The sequence below is a fragment of the Anser anser genome, assembly GCF_964211835.1.
Source record: "Anser anser genome assembly, chromosome: Z".
In the NCBI taxonomy this organism is placed as follows: Eukaryota; Metazoa; Chordata; class Aves; order Anseriformes; family Anatidae; genus Anser; species Anser anser.
In genome coordinates, this window is record NC_139723.1 from 12,065,641 (window position 1) to 12,090,011 (window position 24,371).

The window sequence follows — 24,371 nt, forward strand, 5'->3', positions numbered from 1 at the left end:
TTGTTTATAAAGATCACAGAATCACAGAATTGTAGGGGTTGGAAGGGACCTCAAAAGATCATTGGGTCCAACCCCCCTGCCGAAGCAGGCTCCTTAGAGCGGGCTGCCCAGGTAGGCATCCAGATGGGCCTTGAATATCTCCAGAGGAGACTCCACAACTTCCGTGGGCAGCCTGTTCCAGTGCTCTGTCTCCCTCAGAGTGAAGAAGTTCTTTCGCATGTTGGTGCGGAACTCCCTGTGATCCATTTTGTGGCCATTGCCCCTTGTCCTGTCCCCACAAACCACTGAGAAGAGGTTGGCCAAATCCTTCTGTCTCCCACATATCCCTCTGTCTCCCACAAAAGATATTAAACAGTAAAAAGATATTAAACAGTACTGGTCCCAAGACAGACCCCTGAGGGACACCGCTTGTCACCAGCCACAAGACATAGAGCCATTGACCACCACTCTCTGGGTGCGGCCATCCTTCCAATTCTTTATCCATTGAATGCTCCACCCTTCAAGTCCATATCTCTCGAATTTGGAGATCAGGATGTCATGCAGGACAGTGTCAAAGGCCTTAGAGAAGTTCAGATAGGTTTGTCTCTTCTAAAATTATGATCCATTCTTGTATTGAGTGAGCTACCAAACATCCAGGGAGAGTTAAGAGTAGCTTTTTGAGGGTATGTAAGTATGCTCAGGGTGGCTAGACTTGCAAGCCTACAAAAAGACTGTAAGCTTAATCTTTATGGTTTTGTTTTCCTTCCCTGCCCAGCACTGAAACTGCTGTTTTCAAGATATTTTTTGTTTGTTTTTTTATTTTTTGATAGCAGGGATTGCTTCTGACACTTTGTGTTGAATATGGTTCACTATTTCCCTTATTAGGCTTGAAGTCTTTCATAGAAATCATACAAATGTTGCTAAAGCTTTTAATATAACCTTGTCACATCTAGTGTTAGCTATGTATTGACTTCTACTATAGCAGAGAACAGTCTTTTTGGTTTGTAACCTGAGATAACTCTCTTCAGAAACATCAATGGATCCTTCCTTCTCTTAACCAAGGGGTTTTGTAGTTGCTGTTTTTTGCAAACAGCTATAGTGAGATAGCTACAGCTCCTGTGGAATATGCTGGGGTAACTGGTAGCTGAGTCTCAAATGAGTAAAATTCTGTCTTATGTCAAAGTCGTGGGATTAACTGAAGAATATAGGTTATGTGTATTCCAACATATAATCCAACTGGCAATGTGAAGTGGTAAAGCCTCTAATGAAACTCCATTCCCATCTGTTTAGGTACGTACTGAATGAATCTCAGAGTCGGCAAAACATGCCCGCAGCACAGGGCTCTTCGTCAAGTAGCGCGGGAGGTCCAGGAATCCCTCAGCCGCCTCCAGGGATGAGCTTTTATGCAGCCAAGAGGGTAATTGGAGATAGCCCATGGACACCAGAGCTGCTGGAGCAGGTATTCGCACTGACGGGCTGATTTCAGGGGACTGGGGGTGGTAGCAAGGATGGCTGCAAACAGAGGAAGGGAAGGCTAGAGGGAAAATGCGTAGCTGCCTGAGAGAATGCCTTGGAGGACTTGGGCATGATGCCTTAAAGAACTTTCCAACAGTGAGTTGGGGGTGGGAGGTGCCTCCCTCAATCTGCCGGCAGCTCTCTGAGCTGGTTAGGAAGCAGACACATCCGCAGCCTCCTCTTGCATCTTCCTCCTGGAGATAGTGAGGCTGCAAAACTATCCAGTGTTAGTGAAACTGCCCCTTTCAGCCAAGAAGCAGCAGAGTGTTCCTGATCAATATGCCCATACTCTGCTGCAAGTGGCTGCTTCAAAAGGAGACAAGAGGAGACTGCTAAAGAGGTGGGGAGAACATATGAACTTCAGCTTAGCAAGCAAAAGCCAGCGTTTCAGACAGTTGAGCTGCTGTGGTTATTTTAACACACACTTTCTTGTCAGTAATACTGCCCTTACTTTCCACGTTGTCGAATAGTGCAAGCTGGGGATAGTGAAGTTCATCGAAGCGGAGCAGGTGCCAGAGCTTGAAGCTGTTGTACATCTGGTTGTAGCCTCCAGTGACACAAGGCACAGTGTTGCCACTGCAGCTGACCTTGAACTGAAGAGCAAACAAAGGTACAAATATGGGTTTTGAGAAAAGATGATGCTAGTGTTTCTAGCAATGCTCACTACTGCTAACGTAGTGCTCCACAGAGACTGTGCTCTGAAGGGAAGCCCGATACAGCCCCTCACGTATCTGCCACACGTTCACACGGGGCTGGGTTTTGGAACAGTGCTTGTAGCCTCACAGCTGGAAAAATCACCAGGCTCTGGAGCTGAAATTGTATGCTGTAAGCATTTGCAGTCATCTTTGCTGTAGCTTTCGAGCCATTTTGGTGCTTCTCAATTTCCAAATTGTCTGGTGTGGATCTGTAAAGCCTTGCTACGTGATTCACAGCAGGCAACTCAGTATCATAGAATCACAGAATTGGAAATACATACTTTCATTTAATTTAGCTAGGAAGTAAAGGCAGTGTAATTGTGAGGCAGACCATAGTCTAGAAAGCTTAGCAGCTGCTGATGTCTGCGTTATAAAAGCTTTTTGCTTGTCTGCAGCCCAGCTTTCATGATCTAATGGTAATATTCTCTCTTTAACTCCTTATGAGGCCAGAGTAGTTGCTGTTAGTACTGTTTGCTGAGTCATTGACCATGTGAAGTTTGTTGGCTCACATTAGAAGATTAGGAGATAGGCCTGTCAGTGGAATATGTGAGTGGCTTCTGTATTACTAGAAGTACAGGGCTACTTAACTTGGAGTCAGATATGTAATGTGAAACCTGCTCCATTCAAGTCTCTTCATGTGTCTCAATTGTGGTGGAAGGGGTGATTCTACCAAGTGAGCACAGTCTGGTGAAGGAAGGCAGTCTGTCCTTTACTGCTGGTCTCATCTTTCCCTTTGTTTTGGTGTTCTGTGCTTGGAGAGCAAAATACATGTTTGGACAAAATGCGTGTTAGTACAAAACGTTAAATGTCTTTTATGAGAAATATATTGTACTTAACAGGAAATCAATTTCTTTACTGATAGAATGAGATGGTTCTGTATCCCCCAGTTCTTTGAAGCATACATGCTTACATTTTTGTATTCAGTGTGTTTTTTGTATGTCTGTGTGTTCCAAACAGTCTCTTCAATAGCTAGCATCAGATAATTTGAGACATTCAGTGAAAAGTCTCAACCCAGAGATTCAGACACCATTAGGTTTGAAAGGACTGTGTTCTGATTTGCTAGCTGCTATGTTCTGCATGTACAGTGGATTTAGTCTTAATTAGTTTTCTCCCTAAATAGACTTCCACTGGTAGATTCATGGTGGATGAAAAACTGAACATGAGCTAGCAGTGCATGCTTGCAGCCCAGAAAGCCAACGGTGTCCTGGGCTGCAGGAAAAGAAGCAGTTCAAGGCGGGTGATTCTCCCTCTCTGTTCTGCCCTCATGATACCCCACGTGGAGCACTGCATCCAGCTGTGGGTCCCCCAGCACAAGAAAGATGTGGACCTGTTAGAGTGGGTCCAGAGGGAGAGCCACAAATATGATCGGAGGACTGGAGCACCTCTCTTACTAAGAGAGTCTGAGAAAGCTGGGGTTGCATAGCCTGGAGAAGAGGAGGCACCAGGGAGATGTCATTGCAGACTTTCAGTACTTAAGTGGTGCCTACAGGAAAGATGGGGAGGGAACTTAGTGATAGTAAAAAGGTCAATGGCTTTAAACTAAAAGAGCGTAGATTTAGATTAGATATATGGAAGAAGTTCTTCACTCAGAGGGAGGTGAGACACTGGCACAGGTTGCCTAGAGAAGCTGTGGTTGCCCCATCACTGGAGGTGTTCAAGGCCAGGCTGGATGGGGCTTTGGACAATCTGGTCCACTGGGAGGTTTCCCTGCCCATGGTGGTGGGGGTTGGAACTAGGTGGTCTTTGAGGTCCTTTCCAACCCAAACCATTCTGTGATTCTATGGCAATGGCTATCATGTGCGTAGACAGGTTTGTCTGAGAGAGCAGGATGAAATAGTCCTAGAAATATAAATATCCTATTCTCCAGTGAAATATCAAAGCACTGCAGTTGAAGATTATGGAGACATTTATTAAAGAACAGCCATTCTGTTTTCAGTCAGTCGTCTACCATGGTTTGTCTTATTTTGGTGGGAGAGCAGTGAGCGTGTAGGTTTCTCATGAGTTATTTGGAGTAAAATTGTTGCATTGTGTAGGTGAGATCTGTAATCACTTCACATTCCTCCTGATAACATACTATGTGGTTGTGGGAGTAGTGATTAGAAGTCAAATCAGATCTGATAATACTTAGGTAAGAGTATGAGTAAGATTCAAAATGCTGTAAAATATGTATGTTTCAAAAAGTAACCAAAGGTGAGAATCATAACGGGTTGGTGATCGGTGTGTGTTTTTCTTTAGCTTAATTGACTGGAACAATCCTGCTATCATCAACAAAATGTATAAAGTGTATCTTGGGGATATACCATTGAAAACCAAGGAGGTAAGATTACTTTCTGAGTTGCATACATGCAAACTTTTTGAAACTGTAGTTTGAGTTTTCTTATTTGTTTGTTGATCTAGGCATATATATTTCTTAAATCTATCACTTCCTTTGATCTCTGCTTTCAGTGAACACTTTTGCTGTTGAGTGTTTTTTTTCTCTGTCCCAGTGCATTCTGATTTGCAGAACGTAATTTAGTAAAGTTAGAAGTACTGCTATGCAAAGATGCACTACATTGTTTTAACTCTTTTTCTGACAGGGATCTGTTCTGAAACCAGAAATGAAACGAGAGTCGGTCAGCACCCGTGTTAAATTAAAAATTGTTCCTCATCTTCTGCGATCCAGGCAAGCTGCAGAAACATTCCCGGCTAACATTCAGGTAACACATACATTCCTAAACTGCACTTCCTAATGAGTTTGGTCATGATGGTGCTTGAAAAAGAAGGGGAGTTAGAGAACCTCTGAATGTGAGGCCAGACACTCTCTGATCTGCTCCTTATTCTCTTTTGCCAGGTGGTTTATGATGGACTCTTTGGTGCAAACACAAATGCAAAACTGAGAAGTCTGTCCTTGCAGTTTGTGCATCATATTTGTATCATGTAAGTAATCAAGAATGAGCACAGTGTTTTAGCCATATAGGTACAAGCCACCCTATTTACTCAACGTATAAGTGAACTAAGGACAAAAAATACTACTGTAACTACTAGAAGGTAGTTTTTCCTCCCTTAATCTTGAAAATAACTGGGGAGGGGGGTTGTGCTTGTACTTGCACATGTTAAGCTGTAATTTCTCAGCTTAGCAAAGCTGAAAAGAGAAGTGATACTGACAGAGTATATTTTTAAGGGATGGAAACGTTAAATGCTCTTTGTTGGTGTTTCTAATTCCAGTTGCCCAGAAAGTAAAATAAAGCCGTTAGGCCCAATGCTACTAAATGGACTTACAAAGCTGATCAATGAATACAAAGAGGTAAGCTGAAAGGTTCTTTGTGTAAAGAACTGTAATTTTTCACACAAAACAAGCAAAAGACAAATGTATTTACAATGGGAACTGATAAATCTCTTTACCTGTAGTTTGCTGAGGTGACTGTCCAAGGATATTTTCTAAGAAATTTTTTTGGAAGAGAAGAAGACAATATTTTAAAAGGCTGTTACAGGAAATATATTTTATTTGTATAACAGGTCTGGTTAAGTGCTCGGTCACTAGTTGCAAAGTCTCAGGAAATAATAGCGTTGGTAACCTAAAGAGTGAAGCAAGAGTAGCATCCACCTGCTATTCCTCGTTACTTTGGAGTGCACAGAGGCCTCAGCTCCATGCATGCACTCCATTGTGCTAGACACATATAATATTGAACTGCTGGTAATACGTTCCTTCCTGTTATCCAGTGACAGTATTGCTATGGAAGGGATGTTACAAACAGAACTGCAAATGCCAGTCTGGCCCAGAGAGTATTTGATCCTTCCAGTGCAATTTCAGAAGGCAGATTCCCGAAGATACTCCCTCACATATCTTACACAGAGCTGATTTTGCAGACCTTCTCTTGTGCAGCTTTGATCCTTTTGCTGGTACATTTGAACCACTGGATGTGACTTTTGGCCTGAGCTGGAGTTTGGAGGTGTGAGCCTCCTATGGTATTGTGAACGGCATGAAAAAGAAGTGTTCAGGAGGGAGTGAGTCCATATTCAAATATGTGTCATTGATCATCTGCCAGATTCATTGCACAAACAGCTTCCTTTTTATAAAGGTGGTGCTCAGGGTCAGTGAAAGGTCTCTGTCTCACTTAGCTACTGTTTTTTACATTTGCCAGATCTTCTTAGCTTCTCCCCTTGAAATAACATATAATTAATTGAGACCAGAAGGGAGATTTACATTTTGTCACTGCTTGTAATTTTCTGATTCTTTTGGAAAAGCATGCACCCTCAGTTCCTATCTGATGCTTTTATTCTTGGGTATGGTTATGTTCCAGGATTCTTTGTCCATGAAAGCCTATTTGAGCACTTTGGAGACAAGATATAAAATAAATGTTTAATTATAAAAGATAGGTATGTTTTTATATAGTCCTGTTTTTGCTGAATTATATTTGTTTTATCATTTAAGGATTCAAAATTGCTGTCAATGGCTTATTCAGCGGTTGGAAAACTCTCCAGGTAACAGAAACGCCATTTAAGTAACGGGTCATTGAATAGTTTTTTCCAGAGTAATCTGTTAATTTATCAGCAGCAAACCTTGAATCTCCTGCAAGTTTTGCAATGGGGTGTACAGTGCAGAGATAAGAATTGTTGTAACATCTCTGGAGATGTAAAATGAACTATTCATTTGGCTAATAGCTTTTCTAGCAGTGATTAATGACAGGTCTTGAGTTATGCATAGAGTTTAAAAAATGGTTCCACTTTGTGGATTGCCAGCAACATAAATTTAAGCAATATTCAGCAAAGGTTAGAGGGCATGTAGCTAGACAAGTGGTATGTTCGGTGGTTTGCTGGTGATCTAATTTCTTGTCCCAAGAATATCTTAATCTCCAAACTGTGTTGAGGGGCATTCTGTTATGTGGTGGAAACGGATAAGATAGAGCAGACTTTCTGTGTTGGCTCTTTTGTTTGACAGTTAAAACGTGAGGTGAGGGGAAAACCAATGAAAAGTGAAACATCTCAATTTAAAAAACTCAAATGTTCATGAACAAAAATATCTTGTTTCAGCCGAATGCCTCAGCTCTTTACCAAGGATATAGCACTCGTACAGCAGTTTTTTGAAGCTTTATGTAAGGTGGGTGCTGATGGGGTTTTGGGAAATCATTAATATTTTGTGCTGGTTTTGCTTAGTACTTGTCACTGTACACTTTAAAGTGACAGAAAACTCTTATTTTTGTACAGCAGGAAGATGCTGATACAAGGCTTGCCATTCAGGAGGCTTTGTCTATGATGGTTGGAGCATACAGTAACTTGGAAGGAGCCCAGCGTACTCTGATGGAAGCTCTTGTAGCTTCTTATCTAATAAAGGTATTTTCATTGAAGTCAAAATTAGGTACCTTAAAAGAAGAGCTATTCAGTCTTCTGTTTCTTGGCACTTCTTGGCCTGGGTTTTCAGAATGAGAGGCTTTTGTATACTACATGTTTGCATGGGTACTTAGGGTTACTGCAGAGGTATGTGTATTTCTGGTGGTTGCACTAATAGCTGTGTAAGAGACTATTTTCATGGTGATGACTCTTGCCTATGTGCTACAGTGATCTAGGACTCCAAGCAATACCATTTTAAGACTAATAGAAGCCACCAGAGAGAATGACCTCCCTGAGTTAATATTTCTGGTTGTGCTGCTCCTAAGCACAGTTTTGTTTTCTGTGGGTAGATTGTGTGTCATTCTTCATTTCAAAACGGCTTTGGTGGGGCAGTTCAGATGCGTAAAAATTAGTGATAACCCCTATTTGTAATTCCCCAGATCGTGCATGTATTTAATTTAGCATTTAATTGTCCAGTTGGGTTTATATGAGAAGCTACCTTTTCTTTTCACCATTCCCTGCTGTTTGAGGAGTTAGCAAGAACAGTGTCTCAAAATGTACAAACTCTTTGAGTTATGTTGGTACAGAAGGACAAAACAGATGACTGATGAGTGAAGGTTACTAGAATGTTCATTTAAAACTCAGCTGTATGTTTGTGTCTGTTCTCTTTAAGCCTGAAGTTCAAGTACGTCAAGTGGCTGTGAAATTTGCTAGCACAGTATTTCCTCCAGATCACATCCCTTCCAGATATTTACTGCTGTTAGCTGCAGGAGACCCGTAAGTCTTTTTTTTTTCCCCTTTAAATTATTTTCATCCAAATATATATATAACCCAAATATGTATTTACAAGATGCAGTATGTATTTGGATTAAATATGTATTCGTGCATATAGATGGATGAAGTATATTTGTAAAAAATAAATGAAAATCAAGTATGGTAATTTGGAAGCTGGCCTTTCCATATTAGCAATGTTGGTCGAGCTGTGGACAGCTGTTACTATGTCTTACACCACTTTTGGCTTGGATTCTTTTTCTTGTTTCCAGTGAACTGCGTTGTTCAGGCTGGATGGAGTATTAAGCAACATGGTCTAGTGGGAGGTGTTCCTGCCCATGGCAGGGGGTTGGAATTAGATGGGCTTTAAGGTCCTTTCTGACCCAAACCATTCTGCAATTCTGTGCTAATGATCAATTGCAAAGTAAAATGCATTGCAGTAAATCTGGCCACCTTTACAGTGGTTAGAAATTCTTTTTTCCTGGCAAATTGTTGCAGTCTATTTTTAGCTTGGATTGCAAAGAGTCAGGACTGTGCCTGTGTGAAAGTTGCCGTTTGCTGCTGAGGAGCAGGTGACTCATTAAATTTGAGTAATCATTTCATTCACAGTTATCTGTTCTTGCCACTTATGTGTTGTTTTTTTTCCAACTTATTTAATTGCTCAGTTTTTGATGTGCATAGCTGTTGTATAACTGAGAGGTTAAACAGACAGACTGCTTTGTCATAGCAGTGTCAGCACTGTTTTAGGAGTTGATCTTCAGGTAGGTAGGGAGCGATAAGCGATAAGGTGTTAGCTGAAGCTTGTAGATAAGAAGTGATGAGGTGAATTGGAAAACAAGGATGTGGGAACCAGAAAGTGGTAGTGAACACTAGTAGGGTGTAAAATCAGCAGAAATGGGCTGGTCCACACTGCTTTGTGGGGGCCACTTGTCACTACCTTTTTCTTCCTGCCTCTGTATAATAAACAAATCATTGAAAGTCCCAATAAATGTTTGACTTTTTTTTTTTCCTTACAGAAAGCCACTTCTCATTTTAAAACTGTTCGCTCTTACCCAGTTTCCTAAGATCTCATTGGTCATTAGAGACTATTTGTTCTGTGCAAATCATGTCTTTCTTGTCTTTTCTTCTGAAAGGCGAGAGGAGGTACACGGAGAAGCACAGCGGGTGCTGAGAACGTTTCCCGGTAAAAATGAAAAGGAGAGTTCTGGGAAGCAGATGCCTTCCTTTCCTGAAATGGTCCATTATATTCAAGACAAGGTACAGTGCTTCTGTCCCAGTAAATGACAAGACTGATGCTTATGTATGTAGTAAGGGTGGTCTTCCCATCCTAGTCTCCATTTCTTTCACCTCCTTCAAGGAACAGAGTTAGCTAAGATCAGAAGGAAGACCACACATAATATCACAAGAACCACATTGCCAAGGTTAGCACTCATAGTTAAATTCCTGCTGGCAGTAATCGCAAGAGGTCCAAGTGTTAAGTGACACGGATCAGTAGAGCTTATCCTTTAAAAAAGGGATTATTTTGCAGTGATGCTGCTTGTGCAGAAGATGTGTGACACAGGGAAGCCAGTGTTCAGGGCTGACAATCCAGTATGTTTGACAAATGTTCTTGGCAGGGATAAGAAGGTTACTCTCTGGTAAGGCCAGAGAAAAATAAAGCTGTGCATAAAATAGAAAAAGGGTTCTGGGATGAGAAAGGAAGATACTGGAACAAACGAAGAAGTCTGGTTTGTTCACTTAAAGGCTTGGTTATTCATCTTCTTTGCAATCAGTAAAAATAATGGCTATGTAAGTAACCTTTCATGATCTTTCATGAGTCTAGTGGAATGATGTAACAAAACCAATACCAATGAGTTTATCCTGTTTACACTGAGAGATTTCCTGGAGAGCTGTTAAAAATCTAGTCTGCATTACACACTTCTGCGTATAGTAGCTATGTAAGACTTGCAAGCTATAAAGATGATGCGAAGTGTCACTGACAATGCTTCCTTTTTCCTCTAATTTGTCTAATTGTTTTTTTACAAGTCTAAGAATTATAATGTCAAAGTTTCTCTGGTTTTGCAAGAGATCTGTGACAGCAAAACTCCTACAGATATTTCTTGTGAAATGCTATACTGTGCAGGTGTTTAAAGTATGTGGAGCTTTAGGAAAAACTTGCTTTTATCCAAACTACTGGTTGCTCATATAGACAAAAAATTAAGAAACCAAGGTTGAGTTTTACTACTAATAAATGCCTGTCCCTACGTAGGTAATTTTTTTAAATTTCTTTGAGTTTTGTAATGTCACTCAATGAGTATGCATAGCTTGGCACAATAGGCCAAGACACAAAATGGCTTTCCTGCATGAGTTACCATCCTTCTCTTCCTTCACAAGAAAGTTTATTTTAAAGAGTAGGGCATGATCTGCTGAGTGTGGAAAGGAACCCACTCCTCAAGGAAGTCATCTTCTGGTTCACTAAGCCATGCTTTCACTGATGGTTCTGGATGTCACTGAGGTTCCAGTGCAACAAAAGATCTGAGCACGTTAAGAGATGAGGATCTGTTGACTTCAATATGACTAACTCATGTGCAAAGCTTCCTTACTGAATCCAACCCTTGCACCGAAGTGCATACTGACTAGAAAATACTGACATGCCTTTCTGGAGCATTGGTAGTAGATATTGCTGGAAACCGTCTGTTTGGATGTTTTTCTGCTGGAGTATTCTTCCTTGTCAAAGCTAACATTTTCATGGAAATGAATTGCTTGCTTGCTGCACCAGCATCCTACTAAGCAGGTAGCAGGGTCTTAGAGACCCCCTGGTCCTGGTTGGCGCAGCACAGGGTGCTCACCTCCCAGTACTGCGGAAGCCTAGTTTCTCTGAAGCCTCCCCAGTTAGAGCTACAGTCTTCAAAGCTCCTTGCTGACTGGCAGTTTGGGAGCCTCTGAGTTTGGAAGTTAGAGGTATTTTGTTTTTGAATTCTAAAGCACTTTCTGTTTTTCCCGGGGGGGGGGGGGGGGGGGGGGAAGAATGTTGTCCCTCCACCAGCCTCCCCTGCAGCTCTCTCTCATGAATTCAGAATTTCCACTTTTTCATTTCTGATAGGGAGGAAAAGCTGATGGACCCAAAGTATATTTTAGGACTCCTTATCAAATGCACTGTGCCTTTTTTATTCTGCTGTACATTTTCAGTTGCTAAGTGGAGGATAAACACAGCAAAATTTCACTGACCTTTCCAACATCTCTGCTGCCCATGGATCTGAACGTCCTACTCTTAATATACTCTGTTGTTTAGGCCTCTCACCGAATGAAAACTCCAGCTAAATACATGACGGGGACTGCAGCCTTGCCTTTCAATCCTGCCACATTTGGAGAGGTAATCATCTGTATTCACTTTCTTCGATGTGTTTACCATTATTTATTTAGAGGACAATATAAGAAGGTAACGGTTATGCTAAGAGTCAGCACATTCCAAAATTCCTTGTATAAACAGATACTGGGATTAACTATCCTCATGTTATTCCTCTGTCCTTAAAAAGAGGTCTAAAGAGAATTTGCACAAAGGTTTGGGAGGGGTGATTCTAGTAGGGCTGCTCCACTGCTTTCTGAAGCAGACCTAATGTAATACCTTCTTAAAGGAAGGAACTGGCAATCTTCTACGTAAGTCCCATTATGCTCCTTGAGGCTGTTCTTTTCATGGCAGATTCCCTGGCTTCATTGAGCTGGAGACAGAAATTCAGATGTGATGCAAGATCTGTGTTAGTAATGCATTGAGTTGCATTGGATGCATGCCAGATTGGTATAGAGTACAGGCTGAACAGCCTGCAAGCAGATTGCATCAGCTTATGATAAACCAAAACTTTGTTTATGGTTTAATCTTTTGAATGTGATTCAGGCACTGTAGGATTGTCTGCTTACACAAGCATACTGCAGGAACTGATCCTAAATTTTCTTGCACTTTGTTGCTGCTGACTTTTCTGTCTTGAGTTGGTTAAAGAAGGAACCGTCTTGTTTTGATTATGTTAAATACAGCATATTCCTTGCTCTTTTTCTTTATCCCCTCCATGGTTTCCCAAGTGCTCTTGTATTCACAAGAATCCTATGTTTTTCTCTTTTCTTAGATTGTTCTTTACCTGCGGATGTGTCTTGCTCACAGTGCAGGCGTGGTACCAACCTCACAGAGCTTGGCAGATATGCAAGATCATGCCCCAGCCATTGGACGTTACATAAGAAACCTCATGTCTGGCAACCACATATCTTTTTCTTCCTCCTCTTCTTCCAAAAGCGTAGAAACCAACCCTGTACAGATCTATATTGGCCTTCTTCAGCAGCTGTTAGCTGGTGTTGGAGGTAAGAAACTGTGTGGGGCAGCATCTTTACAAAGTCATTTATTAGGAATGAGTTGCCACACCCAGTACTTTGAACTTGGCTTCAGCAATCACACAGTTGCAACACAGACTGTATAGTCCTCATTGTAAACTTGTTCTCTTCTATGCTGCTGCGTAGGTTAGAGGAAGTGGGACAGTAAAATTGCAGCATCAGTTGACATAGTTTGTTAAAATTGTGAAGCCAATGTCTACAGCAGTTTCCTCAACAGTGAATGTTCTTTGTCATTCTCATAACCACATACCTGTAAGTGTAGTCTTGAAGTGCTTGAATACCTTTAGAAAAAATTGTTACCCAAATGTTTGCTCCTATGAGTTTACCTAATATCTCAAAGAAACAGAATAACCTATTTTTATGTATTATTTGGTATCCCTGGTGAATTGCATATGGATACTTTGAAATGGCTGGTATTTCTTACTTCTTTTTATTACTGATTGTTTGATGGTTTTAAATACTCCTATTTTTAATAACCTGTTTTGTTTTTTTTTTAATAACTGTTTAGGTTTGCCAGTCATGTATTGTCTTCTGGAAGTTGTTTCAGTGTATCCAGAAAAGCTAGCCACCAGGTTTGTAGACAAAATGGATTGGATAAAGGTATGTTGAAAACCTTTTTCTTACTTTTTTTTTTCTTTTCTCTCTCTCCTTTATGTTTTGGGGTTGGGGTTAGAGGAGGTTTAGCATGAGCAAAATCTGGCATTTTCCTATGATGTAAAGTATGCGCTTACTTTAAAGTCTGGTGTTTCTACATACAGTCAACACCTGATGAGGTGTTACATGGAGCAGGGTAGAAAGAAGTATTTTTTTGCTTCTTTGATGTTAGTGCTTTTGTTCATCGACCTACATGTTCCAGGTAATCTACGTCATTAATCCTCTTGGAATAGTCAGTCAATTTTTATCTTGATTGGAAGATCTGTTAAAACAGCAAAAGAAAACTGAAAAAAAAAATCTGGAAATTTTTGTAGAAATAGTTTATAAATAGGTGTATTCCAGTTGGAAGATGTGACAGTCCTCTCAGAAAATGAGATGAATTAGGTTCCTTATTGTATTAGAGCGCTTCTTATGGAATTTTTTGTTGTTCTTTTTTATTAGCCCAATACAAAAAGCTGATAAACAGGAGCCTGCTGGGGAATAAACCAAAGGGAATTCGCCTTTGTTTGGATTCTTTTTCTTGGAAAGTTTCTTTGGAACTTTTCTTGTAACGATTCAGTTTAATCAGGCTTTGCTAAACTCTTACAGATGGCCTTTGCTTCTGTTTGGGGAATCTGTCAGCAAAAAATACTTGGTCAGCCTAAAAAAAATATAAAATAAAATTAGACTGTATTATAATAATTTCTCCTTCTGATACCTGCAATTTACTGCATCTCTTTTCAAGTGCAAGTATGAGTTTCAGAGAAGAGGACTTAAAAAATAAAACAAAAAAAATCAAAAAAAATTATCTTTTTCAGTATTGCTCCTCATTTGCAGGAAACCCTTCATTTTCTTTGGCCTTATATCCACTAGCAAGCTTTTAGGGATGGTAATTGATACTACCTAGTTTCCAGTTATAAATCATCTTTTGTGTGATTTCACTTTGCCAAGTGGAAGGAGTGGTTCCAGGGGCTTGTTAGAAGTGAGCAACATGATCTGATACAAGTTCAGAGTTGAAATTAGAGTTGTATTTTAAGAGCTTGACAGGTCTCATATCTTGTTTTTTCACTTGGCTCATTTTTGTATTATTTCTGATAACCCAAGTAATTTAAAGCTTAGCGTATGAATTTTGGATGCGAGTGTGTTGCATTGTACCTCAAATTAATGGCAGAGGTAAGATTATATCTTAACAAATGGCCTGAGGCTTCCAAAATTCAACTTTTTAGCAATTTAAATAATAAAATATCTCCAATATGAAATAGATAGATTTGTATTGAGGGCTGTGATTTCCTGAACACTTCTTCTTTCTTTTTGGTCATCATTGCATTTAGGTGGTTTAACCTCTACAGGTGTTTTTTTCCCCTTTGATTAATAGAAAGGAAATGGAAGCTTATGGTAGCTTGGGAAAAAATGGTGTCTTTGCAGTTCCATAGGGTTTCTAAGTTCCACCTAGATGTGAAATGTGGAAACTTTTCTTTGAAAACAAAATTCAGCAAAGCGTTCAGTCAACATATTTGACTGAGAGCTGGTGAGTAGCCCTCCTGTGGCTAGTGGTAATCTTCCTGCTAAAAGTCAAGTGTGTAGTGAATGCTTTGCTCAATTTAATGCTTTGATTCTTACTAAGCGATAGTACTCTCAGTTTAAAGAATGAAATACTATTTATGCCGCTGCGTGATGATTGTGGCTGTAAGTTTGGACCTCTGCATGAACAGACTGATTAAGAAGTTACTGTTTCTTATTAACAACTCCCACAGAGCCTGATGAACACGAACAAAGAAGAAATGCGTGAGCTTGCTGCCCTGTTTTATTCTGTAGTGCTGTCTACAATGTCTGGAAATGAGCTTAGGGCCTCTGTGGAGCAGCTGATCAAGATGACAAAAGACAATCATGTAACTACCTTCCTTTGTCTGCTTCCTGCTGGGCTTTTTAGTGTCATGTTGCTGGTGGGAAATCTGAACCTCTCACAGTGTTTCCAGGATGTATTAGCCTTAATCTGAGTGTAAAATTAACTAGCTGGCTTCTAGTTGGGTGGTTGGAAGGGATTTTTGATGTAGGTGAGGGGGACAGATCTTTAAATAAATTAATCCCTGAAGCTGCTGTTCACGTTAGTAAGAGGGTTTCTTGAAGACACTTCTTGTAAGCAGAGCCAGTGCAGTCAGTGTATTCACCAGTTTTAGCCCCCTAGATATTCATAGTATTTTTGAAAGGTAATAGATTATACTACTTACATCCACCACATTCCTGATTCTGTATTTGTGGGCAATTAAAGGCACCCACAGAACTAAGAAAATGCCTGTTTTTTTTACTTATGTCCCTCCCCTAGCTAAGCCGTAGTGCCCTATGGCATCACATCACCTGAGGGCATCCCACTGCTGCAGGGCTTGCCCTGCTCAGTGTCCTTGACTGGGTGAGGCCCGGCTGCTTCCAGCCCCAACGGGGATTGATCAACAGACCCCCACCTGCTGTAGCTGTGTCCCCCACCCACGAGGTGGGTTTTCTTCCCTCCTCAAGGAGCTCCCCCCACCTCGCCTTATTTTTACCTCTAGATTTTGCCACTACTAGAATAGGGAAAGAGCTCTGAAAACTCCTGGGGGTGAAAAAAAAAGGCAGATTTCTCTGCCAGTGTGTCTTGAATCCTGAAAGTAAGGGAAGGTATCAGCATTTTTTGTCACATTTCCCCAAAACTTTATCTCAGTCTCTCTGAAGGACTTATTGTGACTATTTTACATTTCAGGTAACAGACACAGATGCTGATCGTTTTACATATTAACTGACAGATCTGGTTTTATTTTGAGTCCATGAAAGATGTGCCCCTTGAAAGCCGAGTCATTGATCAGTCGTAGACAAGGTGCAGCTTCTGCAGTAGCAAAGCTAGCTGCTTTCTGCCTCAGTGGTCCTGCTTACCAGTAGGCCATGGAGCCGTGGCTGACCTTTTACAGAACCTGGCTTACAATGAAGAGGAATGTGAACCATGGAATAACATCCGTTTTTGCATGTTTGAGTCAGTTAGCATTGTTTTACTGCGAATGCAGAAAATACTCAACAGAAGTTGAATCAGTACTAGTAGGGGTGGCAGAGATCTCCAGTGGCTCAGTAAGGACCTGCAGTATAGACGGATAGTTAAGCAAGGTTTTGAGGATCCTGTCCTGGCATCAGAGTTAAGCCGTCACCTCTCCTTTTTTTTCTTTTTCTTAGTTAAGGTAGCAATTAAGTCTCACAGCCTTATTTCTGAAAAAAAAAAAAAAAATCCTTTTATAAGAATTCACCTGGGGGAGAAAGCACTGCCATTAGATAGTCTCAGCACCAAATCAGAACTGGAAAAATTAATGTGCTTGACATCTAATTGTAATAATTAGTTATCACAGTTTGTTGTGTACCAAACTGTGTAGGGGTGTTGCCTTCAGTATTAGTAGGCCAAGTATACTCTCAGTGTCAGCAATGCAAATCTAAAGTAATTCCCCTTTATTACTTATTACGAAAAAATACATTTTGTGTTCATAATCTCTGCGTGTCCTGTTTTTAAATAGAGAGTATAGCATTGTCTAAATTCGCCTTGCTAAGTCTGTACTTAAAAATCATGAATTATTACTTTTCTTTTTTTTCCTAACCACCAAGGGGAAGGCTTTAGGAATGTGAGTTCTGGTGATAAATTCTAAATCTGTCCTCCTAAATCTCTTCTGAGTTTTGTTAATTCATCCTAAAGGACTCCATCAGAGAACATGAGCAGTATTAAGTGCTCTGTTGTTGTATTGTATGTTAGAACTCCACATTCTTCAGGGTGCCTCCCCAGCTGGCTTGTCCATATGCGTTTTTAAATCAGTGCTGTGTGCAAAGTGTTGCTTACTTTGAAAATGAGATTTTCTGCACTGTTGGTGTTGTCTGTAGAGCCCGGAGGTCCAACATGGATCCTTGTTGGCTTTGGGATTTACAGTAGGAAGGTACTTGGCCAAAGGGAAAATCAGAGCAATGGAGCTACATGACGTAGAACAACCAAACACTGCAGTCATGCCGGAACAAGAACAGCTCATAAAGTCGACGACAGAGACAATAGGTAACTTCCCACCTAAGACTTTGCTGCATGTAACAGTTGTTTTTCAGGCACCCCAGGCTGAGGACTTTTCTAAGATATTCAGCTCATACTATTACCGTGAGTTCATTATGTGTTCCAGAACTTACAGCCTGTAAATTTACCATATGATGAAATGTATAGACATAACACTTTTCAGCAAGAAATAGGTGGACTCTTGGCTCATTGACCAACATAGCACAATTAGGAGCAGTACAACTGTCTAGGCTCCTCCCAGTTTCTCCTCTCACTTTGATTTAGTTCTTGCATAATGCTTCCTACCAGCTGTAGAGGAGATAAACACCTTGCTTCTTGCCTGGTAAAATATAAGTGCCTGCCTGCCCACTGCTAAATAATAAAACAAGATCAAAGTCATCCTGTTTACTTTTTTGTGTAGGTTCTTTCCTGGACAGCACTTCTCCCTTCCTTGTGGTGGCTGCTTGCACGGCTCTTGGGGAGATTGGCAGGAATGGCCCCTTGCCAATCCCCAGCGAAGGCACAGGGTTTACAAAGCTGCAACTTGTTGAAAGCTTATTGGCCCGAATCCCTTCCAGCAAGGAAACAAATAAGGTATGATTTTGTAATGTTATGATTCTTGTTCATTTCTGGAATGCTCCATCCTCAGGTTTATATTAATGCCAAACTCAGCCTTGAATTTTAAAGAAGTTCTTACTGAACCTTGTTAGACTAAGTGTTGGCTTTAGTGAGTCAAACTTAGAGTAAGAGTTTTCAGAAAATCTAGCATTGTCTAGCAGTTGACTGAATGTGCTTTCCGTATCTGTAAGTAGGAGCTCATGGGATGAAAATTGTGAAAGGGGATAATTTTTATTCAAGAAAAATGGCAATATGTTCTGGAGAATAATACTAAAAGGTAACACGAGATTTGTTTTGGTCTGCGTCGTATGGAAAAGCTGTGTTTTGGAAGAGAGGAGCAATTGACCTAGTAAGTCTCTTGCAAGTCTAACTTGAGGTACCTTAAGTGAAACTTCAGAAAGAAGGAGAGGGAGAGGGATGAAAGAGTATCTTCTGGACTTACAGGAAAATAATGTGATTGTTATTCTTGTTTTGTTTGTATTTAAGATGAAGGAACGAGCAATACAAACATTAGGTTACTTTCCTGTGGGAGATGAAGATTTTCCTCACCAGAAATTACTGCTGCAAGGTTTAATGGACTCTGTGGAGGTGAGGAACTAGCAATGTATTATTCTTTATACTGCAATGAGTTTTTCCATTTGAATGCTTTCAGTATACTCTGGAGCAAGGTTTACAAGGGCAGCTGTCTTCTCATAATACTGTCTCTTACTATTTTGAAGCCGGTTTGAAATAAAGAGCAGAGGTAGGTTTGGAGATTGTAAAATTATAAAATGTTCTATGCCACAGTTTAAAAATTTGCAGTTGAGGTTTCTGCCCCAATCTCTGAGATGAGTAAGTGCTCCCATTCAGGAGGACTACCAATATGCATAAAATGTTAAGCGCTTGTAGCAATGAAGCCTTAGGTCTGTATTTTGGCCTTCAAAACACCCTAAAAGTTCCCTTCACATTCCTTTTCATCAGAAGTACGTCAGCTGTTGTTATTCCCTTGAATTAGAAGCTTTCTTTATAGTAAGATCTTTTGTCAGTCCAATCCACATGCATTTTTAGAGCAGTGCATTTTTTCACAGTACTGCAGAGCTGCTATACATTCTGCAATGTGCCAGACAGCAAAATCAAATAGGAAGTGTGCTCTTCTTTATAGCTTGTTTTTATCTTTCTTCCTTGTTCATGCTCACATAGGAACTGTAGAAACATCTATTGAGTATGAAACAGGCTGGCTTTGCTGAGTCCTCCAGTCTGATGTGATCGAACAAGCAAGAATAGTAAGAACACTGTGTACACATCTACCAAATTATGGTTTTGAGTGCTGTGTTTATCTCCTGGAACTGCTTGGAGACATTACAACTTTCTTTATAAAATGTGTACTTCGGGGGGGGAAAAAAAAAATCTTAGACTGCAGGAAGCTAAGGACCTATTTGTCCAAATGCCTGAGCATTTTGGACTTCCAGAGAGTAAGGCAAGCAATCTAGAAGGTACACAGCAGGTTTGGAAAAAAGTTCTTAGAACAAAAGATTCATCATAAATAGTGACAAAAAATTGGCAGAGTTCTGCACATTCTGTTCCTGAGAGCTTAGGAAAATAGTGGAAAGAGGACAGAAAAGCAAAGCAAAATAATGGCTTTTTTTTCATGTGAAAGACAAATTTGTTCCTCTCTTAGAGTCACAGTAATTTTTGTTAATGTCTGATGATCTTGTTCTAACAGTGTTACTTCAGACCTGTATCTCCAATTTTCTGTTCACTGATTTAAGCTTGTGCAGACCGTCGAGTGCTTTGTAGGATGCATGTTGTAAAAATAAGTGTGGAAATCCAGGTGTGATAATTTTAGCTCTTACCATTTGTTTTGGAGACTTCTACATTGGCACAGTTTACATCAGTTTCAAGGTATCTGAGTCACCAGCTGGTCTTAGAAGTTCAACAAAAGTGTGGTCTTATTGTAAATTGGTGCTGGGAATTGAAGTTGGGGAAAAGGCTGTGCTTTTGTAGAAAAAATGCCACAAATTTTTTGGTGGTTGTTTAATTGGTAGTCAGTGAGGCTCTGTTGTGTTTTTCAGGCTAAACAAATAGAACTGCAGTTCACTGTTGGTGAAGCTATTACCAGTGCTGCTGTAGGAACTAGCTCAGTGGCTGCACGTGATGCATGGACAGTAACAGAGGAGGAATACATACCCCCTCCAGGTAGGCTTTCCTAACACAGGGGACTGGGTTGAGAAACATGAAATCTCACAGTTCTGGCCTAACACTGACTTTATCTCTGTGGTGTTTCATTTATAACGGTAAGAAGTGAGAGACATTTTCCCCTGCACTTTGCATAATGCACTGTTCTGTGTTGTGCAGTGCTGAGTTATAAACAAGTCATTTCTGCCCATCTATTCAAAGGGTGGGAGACTTTATTTCACATGCTTTTTAAGTAGCATCTTGACGAAATCTAATTAATTGTCACTTGACACTGCATTTATTTTTTTCATTTTGGTTTTTCATGTTGAGTTAGCTTCAGGTTTAACATACACAAATCTTTAAAAATAGCATTTTGAAGACTGCATTGGAAAATAGGATTATAAGATTAAATTGCAAGTTCTTTTCCAACGACTTGGACCAACACTTGGATTAAGTGACAGATACAGTAGATGGAGCAGCTTAAGGACTGAGATTCTGTGTCAGTTGAAATACGAGCGTGACAAAATGCTAGCTCTGAAACAGACAGCTGTAAATATCAGCCTCAGACCTGCAAACAGGGTATTAATGTTGGGAGAGTGGTCTTAGATCTCAAGTGTACACAAATCTGAGCGTGTGGAAACCAAACCCTGCCTTTGCTCCAGGATTTTGGAGTTATAACGTGTGCACGCACTCACGCATACGAAAGTAGTGCACTGAATCTCATGCAGTATGAGGGGTACCTCTTCTTAGCCACAGGCTCTGAAACACTTTCATGAAGGGTTAGGAGAAGTCTATTCAGTGTTTCTTTTAGGAGAAATACTTTCACAGAGACTATACTGAAGGTTTTTCTTGAGTGAGCAGAGATCACTGTGTCACCTAAGTACTCGTATGCTGACAGGTTTTCCATTGCTGCTGCACGTTACATGGAAACTGAAAACAAGTGTGGCCAATTCTGAAGTCTCCCTCCTTCCCCTCCATCTTTCTTTTTCTCAAATAGATTTGAAGGTGAATGACGTGGTTCCCTGGGTCCTAGACCTTATTTTGAACAAGCACATTATCAGCCCCAACCCACATGTTAGGCAAGCAGCTTGCATCTGGCTTCTATCAATGGTGAAGAAGCTGAGCACACACAAAGCAATTAAGGTAAGGACTATGCCCTTTTCCTAGCACTTGCTCCTTATCCGTATTTTTCTGCTCACCTCCTTTCTGTCCTTTCCTTCCCCTTCACTTCCATTGCCTCTTTCTTCCCAGTGCTGCTGCATTTATTACTGAGGTCTTTTTAAGTCATGGCTTGTCTTTTGTTAGTAGGGGAGCATACTAGCTGGCAGCTGAACAAGGCTGTTTGGACCTTTGCAAACATCTGACTTGCACTCAGGTCAGAGTGAGCATGATGCAAATACCTTTTATAAGATAAAGTGTCAGTACATCTTCCATTAGGAAGAATAGGTGGGTATCAGTAGAGTTTTTAGGATTTCTTTTTGGAAAATATTAAAAGGAGGTATAAGAGGGGGAAGAAATTGGAAAACTAGGTTGAATTCCTGGACTTGTTTGTTTCACAGAGTTCACCACAACTTTGTTACCTAGCAGAAGTTATATGCTTAATGTACTTAATATTTGTGGTGTACTTTGATGAAAATCTTGTATTTAGCGGGTTTGTCTGTTATGACAGTCCCAAAATGTGAAAGATCCTATGCAAGGAAAGACTTAATAAAGCATTCCCAACAAAAACATCCTCTCTTCACACAGAGGTGCTATAGGCTGTGATGATACCAGGTAACCACTTTGTTCTCTGTAGGCAATTGATAAAGAGCTTTGGGAGACAAGATGCTTTGCTAATTTAAGCTGCTACTTTTAAAACCTTGCCATGTATTATACTCATCTAACAGTGAAACTTGTGGGAGGTGGCAAAATCCTCTGGTTTGGAGATGAAGGAAAGCTGTCCCTTGCACAGAGGACAGTCCTGTCTGGCTGCAAGTCAGAGTTATGATATGCTACTGCTATGTATTAGACAAGGAAAGTAAAGTATGTGGTTTACTAATGACATGATAACTATAAAAAAGCTCTGGTCAAATTACTGTTATGTTCTGTGAATGTCAATCAGGCTGTTGCTTACCAGTCTGAAAAGACAGCAGTTTTTGTCATAGTTGTAGCTCAGATAGACAACTCTATTGATACGGTAACTTCTGTTTATCTGTTAGGGGCTGTCTTGAGACCAGAGAAAGGATACTAAACCTGAAATAAAAGTAATGTCCTTCTTTCTCATCTTTCAGTCTCACCTCAAGGATATCCAAAGTGCATTTGTTTCAATTCTGTCAGATAGTGATGGTAAGTACTATTACGACAGTTTTATCTTGTAGTGGGGTCTTAACAGATGGAGGGAATCTTTAACAGGCAGAAAGTCACCTACACCCTCTTTGTCAGCCAGAATTAAACGATGACTAGAAACATCCATTTCTGAAGTAGTACAAGTGATTATCTTTCCTAGGTGTTACATGCAGAAATATACAGAGCTTCCTTCTGTGCTTTGCTAACGAAGCACAAATCTTCTGCATTTTCTCCTGCAGACTGTAATAACAGAAACTATTCAGTCTGCCATGCTCTGAGCAGAAACATAAGTATCAGAATTCTGCATGGACAGCGACTCTGAGACCTCTTTCAACTAACAATATTTTGGCTTGTATGTCCACCCATGGCAGCTAGTGGGAAGGATGGCATCCAGTGGCCTAACCAGAGCTCACTGAAGTTAAAGAAGAAAGTGTTACTATTACCTTTGCTGAACTTCAGTGCAGGGGCCAGCAGCATGCAAGAATATTGGCAGCTCTTAGAATGCTCTCGGCTATCTCAAAACCACTAGTGACAATACTAACAAGAAGATGTCAGTTTACTGGGGGGTTTGCCTTTGGAACTGACTGCTGCTTCAGAATCCAAAACTTCTGTCGTGCCAGACTAGCTCTGCTGTGAAATGGAGAGCTGTGAACTACAGCACAGAGCTTCTGTTCCTTAATCATGATTTTGGTTGGATTTGGTTATTGAAATTTGTTTGTTACTAATCACATGCTTATCTTCGATTTCACATTGTAAAATCTCTTGCAGAGCTTAGTCAAGATGTTGCTTCAAAAGGTCTTGGGCTGATATATGAACTAGGAAGTGAACAGGATCAGCAAGAGCTAGTCACCACACTTGTTGATACCCTTATGACTGGGAAAAGGTACAGTGTGCTTAGAACAAAGTGAGAGAGTACCCTGAGCTATGTGTCTGATGGGAACAAAAATGTGCCTTTCTTTTGGGTGGAGAGATGTTTTGTGGCCAAGGGGAAGCCGTTACCCTCATACTGCAGGGGAGTCAAACTGGGACATTTCTTAGTTCAGCTTAGAGTTTATTTTGAGTGAAGTTGTTCCAGTTTTGTTCCATTCTGAATTTAACAAAGCTTCCAAATAATGATTCAGTCCTGATTCAGGCAGTTCAAATCAGTTTGTGTTTGGTTAGATTTCCTACTTGCTGCATTGTGTAATTGCAAAGGACAATGACCTCCTGCAGCAAGTCTGAACAATATGAATGTTGCAGAAGTGGAGATTTGCCTGTGTCTGAAACACACTTTTCGTTGAGGAGGATTGTTAATGTCACTTCTGTGCTTTAGTGCAAAAACTGACAATCCTACGGGACTCCTGGCTGATAATCATGTTGAATCAGTGCTGGAAATGCTCTTCAACAGCCTAATCCTGTCTAACCTGGTGTGAGTGTGGCCACTGTGAATGACAAAAGGCCAGTCTTGGAGTTTGGGTGATCCGGTGATGGTGAGCAGGAAGATGAATGGAAAATGGATTTTTTCATTCTGAAGTAGTCATGTGCTCTTCAGGGTGTGGGTTGTGTCTGGTCTGAAATAAAAAGCCATCATTCAGTGTTTTGACCCTTAGCTTCTGACTACACAGCGAAATCCTAACGTTCTGAAGCTTCTCATTAACATTACACATGACACAGGTTAATCAGATTACTTGTAGTGTGTTTACCTTTGTGCATCTGTACACTGTGTTTTTGTTGATGTTTTTGGTTTTCTTTTTCTTGCGGGACTGGAAGTGGGAAGGTACTGACTAAATAGAGCAAAACAAATTCACTTGTTCTGTAGCGTGCAGTCCGATAGAACCTGCTAAGGTTAATACTGGACCTCTTTTCCACCAGAGCCAAACATGAGATGACAGGAGAAACTGTGGTGTTTCAGGGTGGCCTGAGTAAAACCCCAGATGGGTAAGTTTAATGAAAGACACACAGTCAATGCTGAAATGGTATTCACTTGCCTATAAAGC

At 40.5% G+C, this 24,371-nt stretch overlaps 1 protein-coding gene across 5 annotated transcripts in view; it reads left to right on the top strand.

Moving 5' to 3' along the window:
* ECPAS (Ecm29 proteasome adaptor and scaffold) overlaps positions 1 to 24,371 on the top strand; it is a 68,639-nt gene that overhangs the window by 22,448 nt on the left and 21,820 nt on the right. For 4 of the 5 annotated variants that reach the window (XM_083819130.1, XM_083819128.1, XM_083819127.1 and 1 more), the window contains 23 exons: positions 1,270 to 1,438; positions 1,965 to 2,104; positions 4,425 to 4,506; positions 4,766 to 4,885; positions 5,020 to 5,105; positions 5,394 to 5,472; positions 6,601 to 6,650; positions 7,200 to 7,266; positions 7,374 to 7,499; positions 8,170 to 8,273; positions 9,401 to 9,524; positions 11,539 to 11,619; positions 12,365 to 12,593; positions 13,132 to 13,223; positions 15,011 to 15,145; positions 17,142 to 17,307; positions 17,720 to 17,892; positions 18,403 to 18,504; positions 19,968 to 20,091; positions 21,068 to 21,213; positions 22,341 to 22,395; positions 23,164 to 23,278; positions 24,247 to 24,312. In XM_083819130.1, the coding sequence (XP_083675256.1) occupies positions 1,270 to 1,438; positions 1,965 to 2,104; positions 4,425 to 4,506; positions 4,766 to 4,885; positions 5,020 to 5,105; positions 5,394 to 5,472; positions 6,601 to 6,650; positions 7,200 to 7,266; positions 7,374 to 7,499; positions 8,170 to 8,273; positions 9,401 to 9,524; positions 11,539 to 11,619; positions 12,365 to 12,593; positions 13,132 to 13,223; positions 15,011 to 15,145; positions 17,142 to 17,307; positions 17,720 to 17,892; positions 18,403 to 18,504; positions 19,968 to 20,091; positions 21,068 to 21,213; positions 22,341 to 22,395; positions 23,164 to 23,278; positions 24,247 to 24,312 (2,631 nt within the window). The remainder of the gene's footprint in view (positions 1 to 1,269; positions 1,439 to 1,964; positions 2,105 to 4,424; positions 4,507 to 4,765; positions 4,886 to 5,019; positions 5,106 to 5,393; positions 5,473 to 6,600; positions 6,651 to 7,199; positions 7,267 to 7,373; positions 7,500 to 8,169; positions 8,274 to 9,400; positions 9,525 to 11,538; positions 11,620 to 12,364; positions 12,594 to 13,131; positions 13,224 to 15,010; positions 15,146 to 17,141; positions 17,308 to 17,719; positions 17,893 to 18,402; positions 18,505 to 19,967; positions 20,092 to 21,067; positions 21,214 to 22,340; positions 22,396 to 23,163; positions 23,279 to 24,246; positions 24,313 to 24,371) is intronic. The other variant, XM_083819129.1, reaches the window with a different exon arrangement.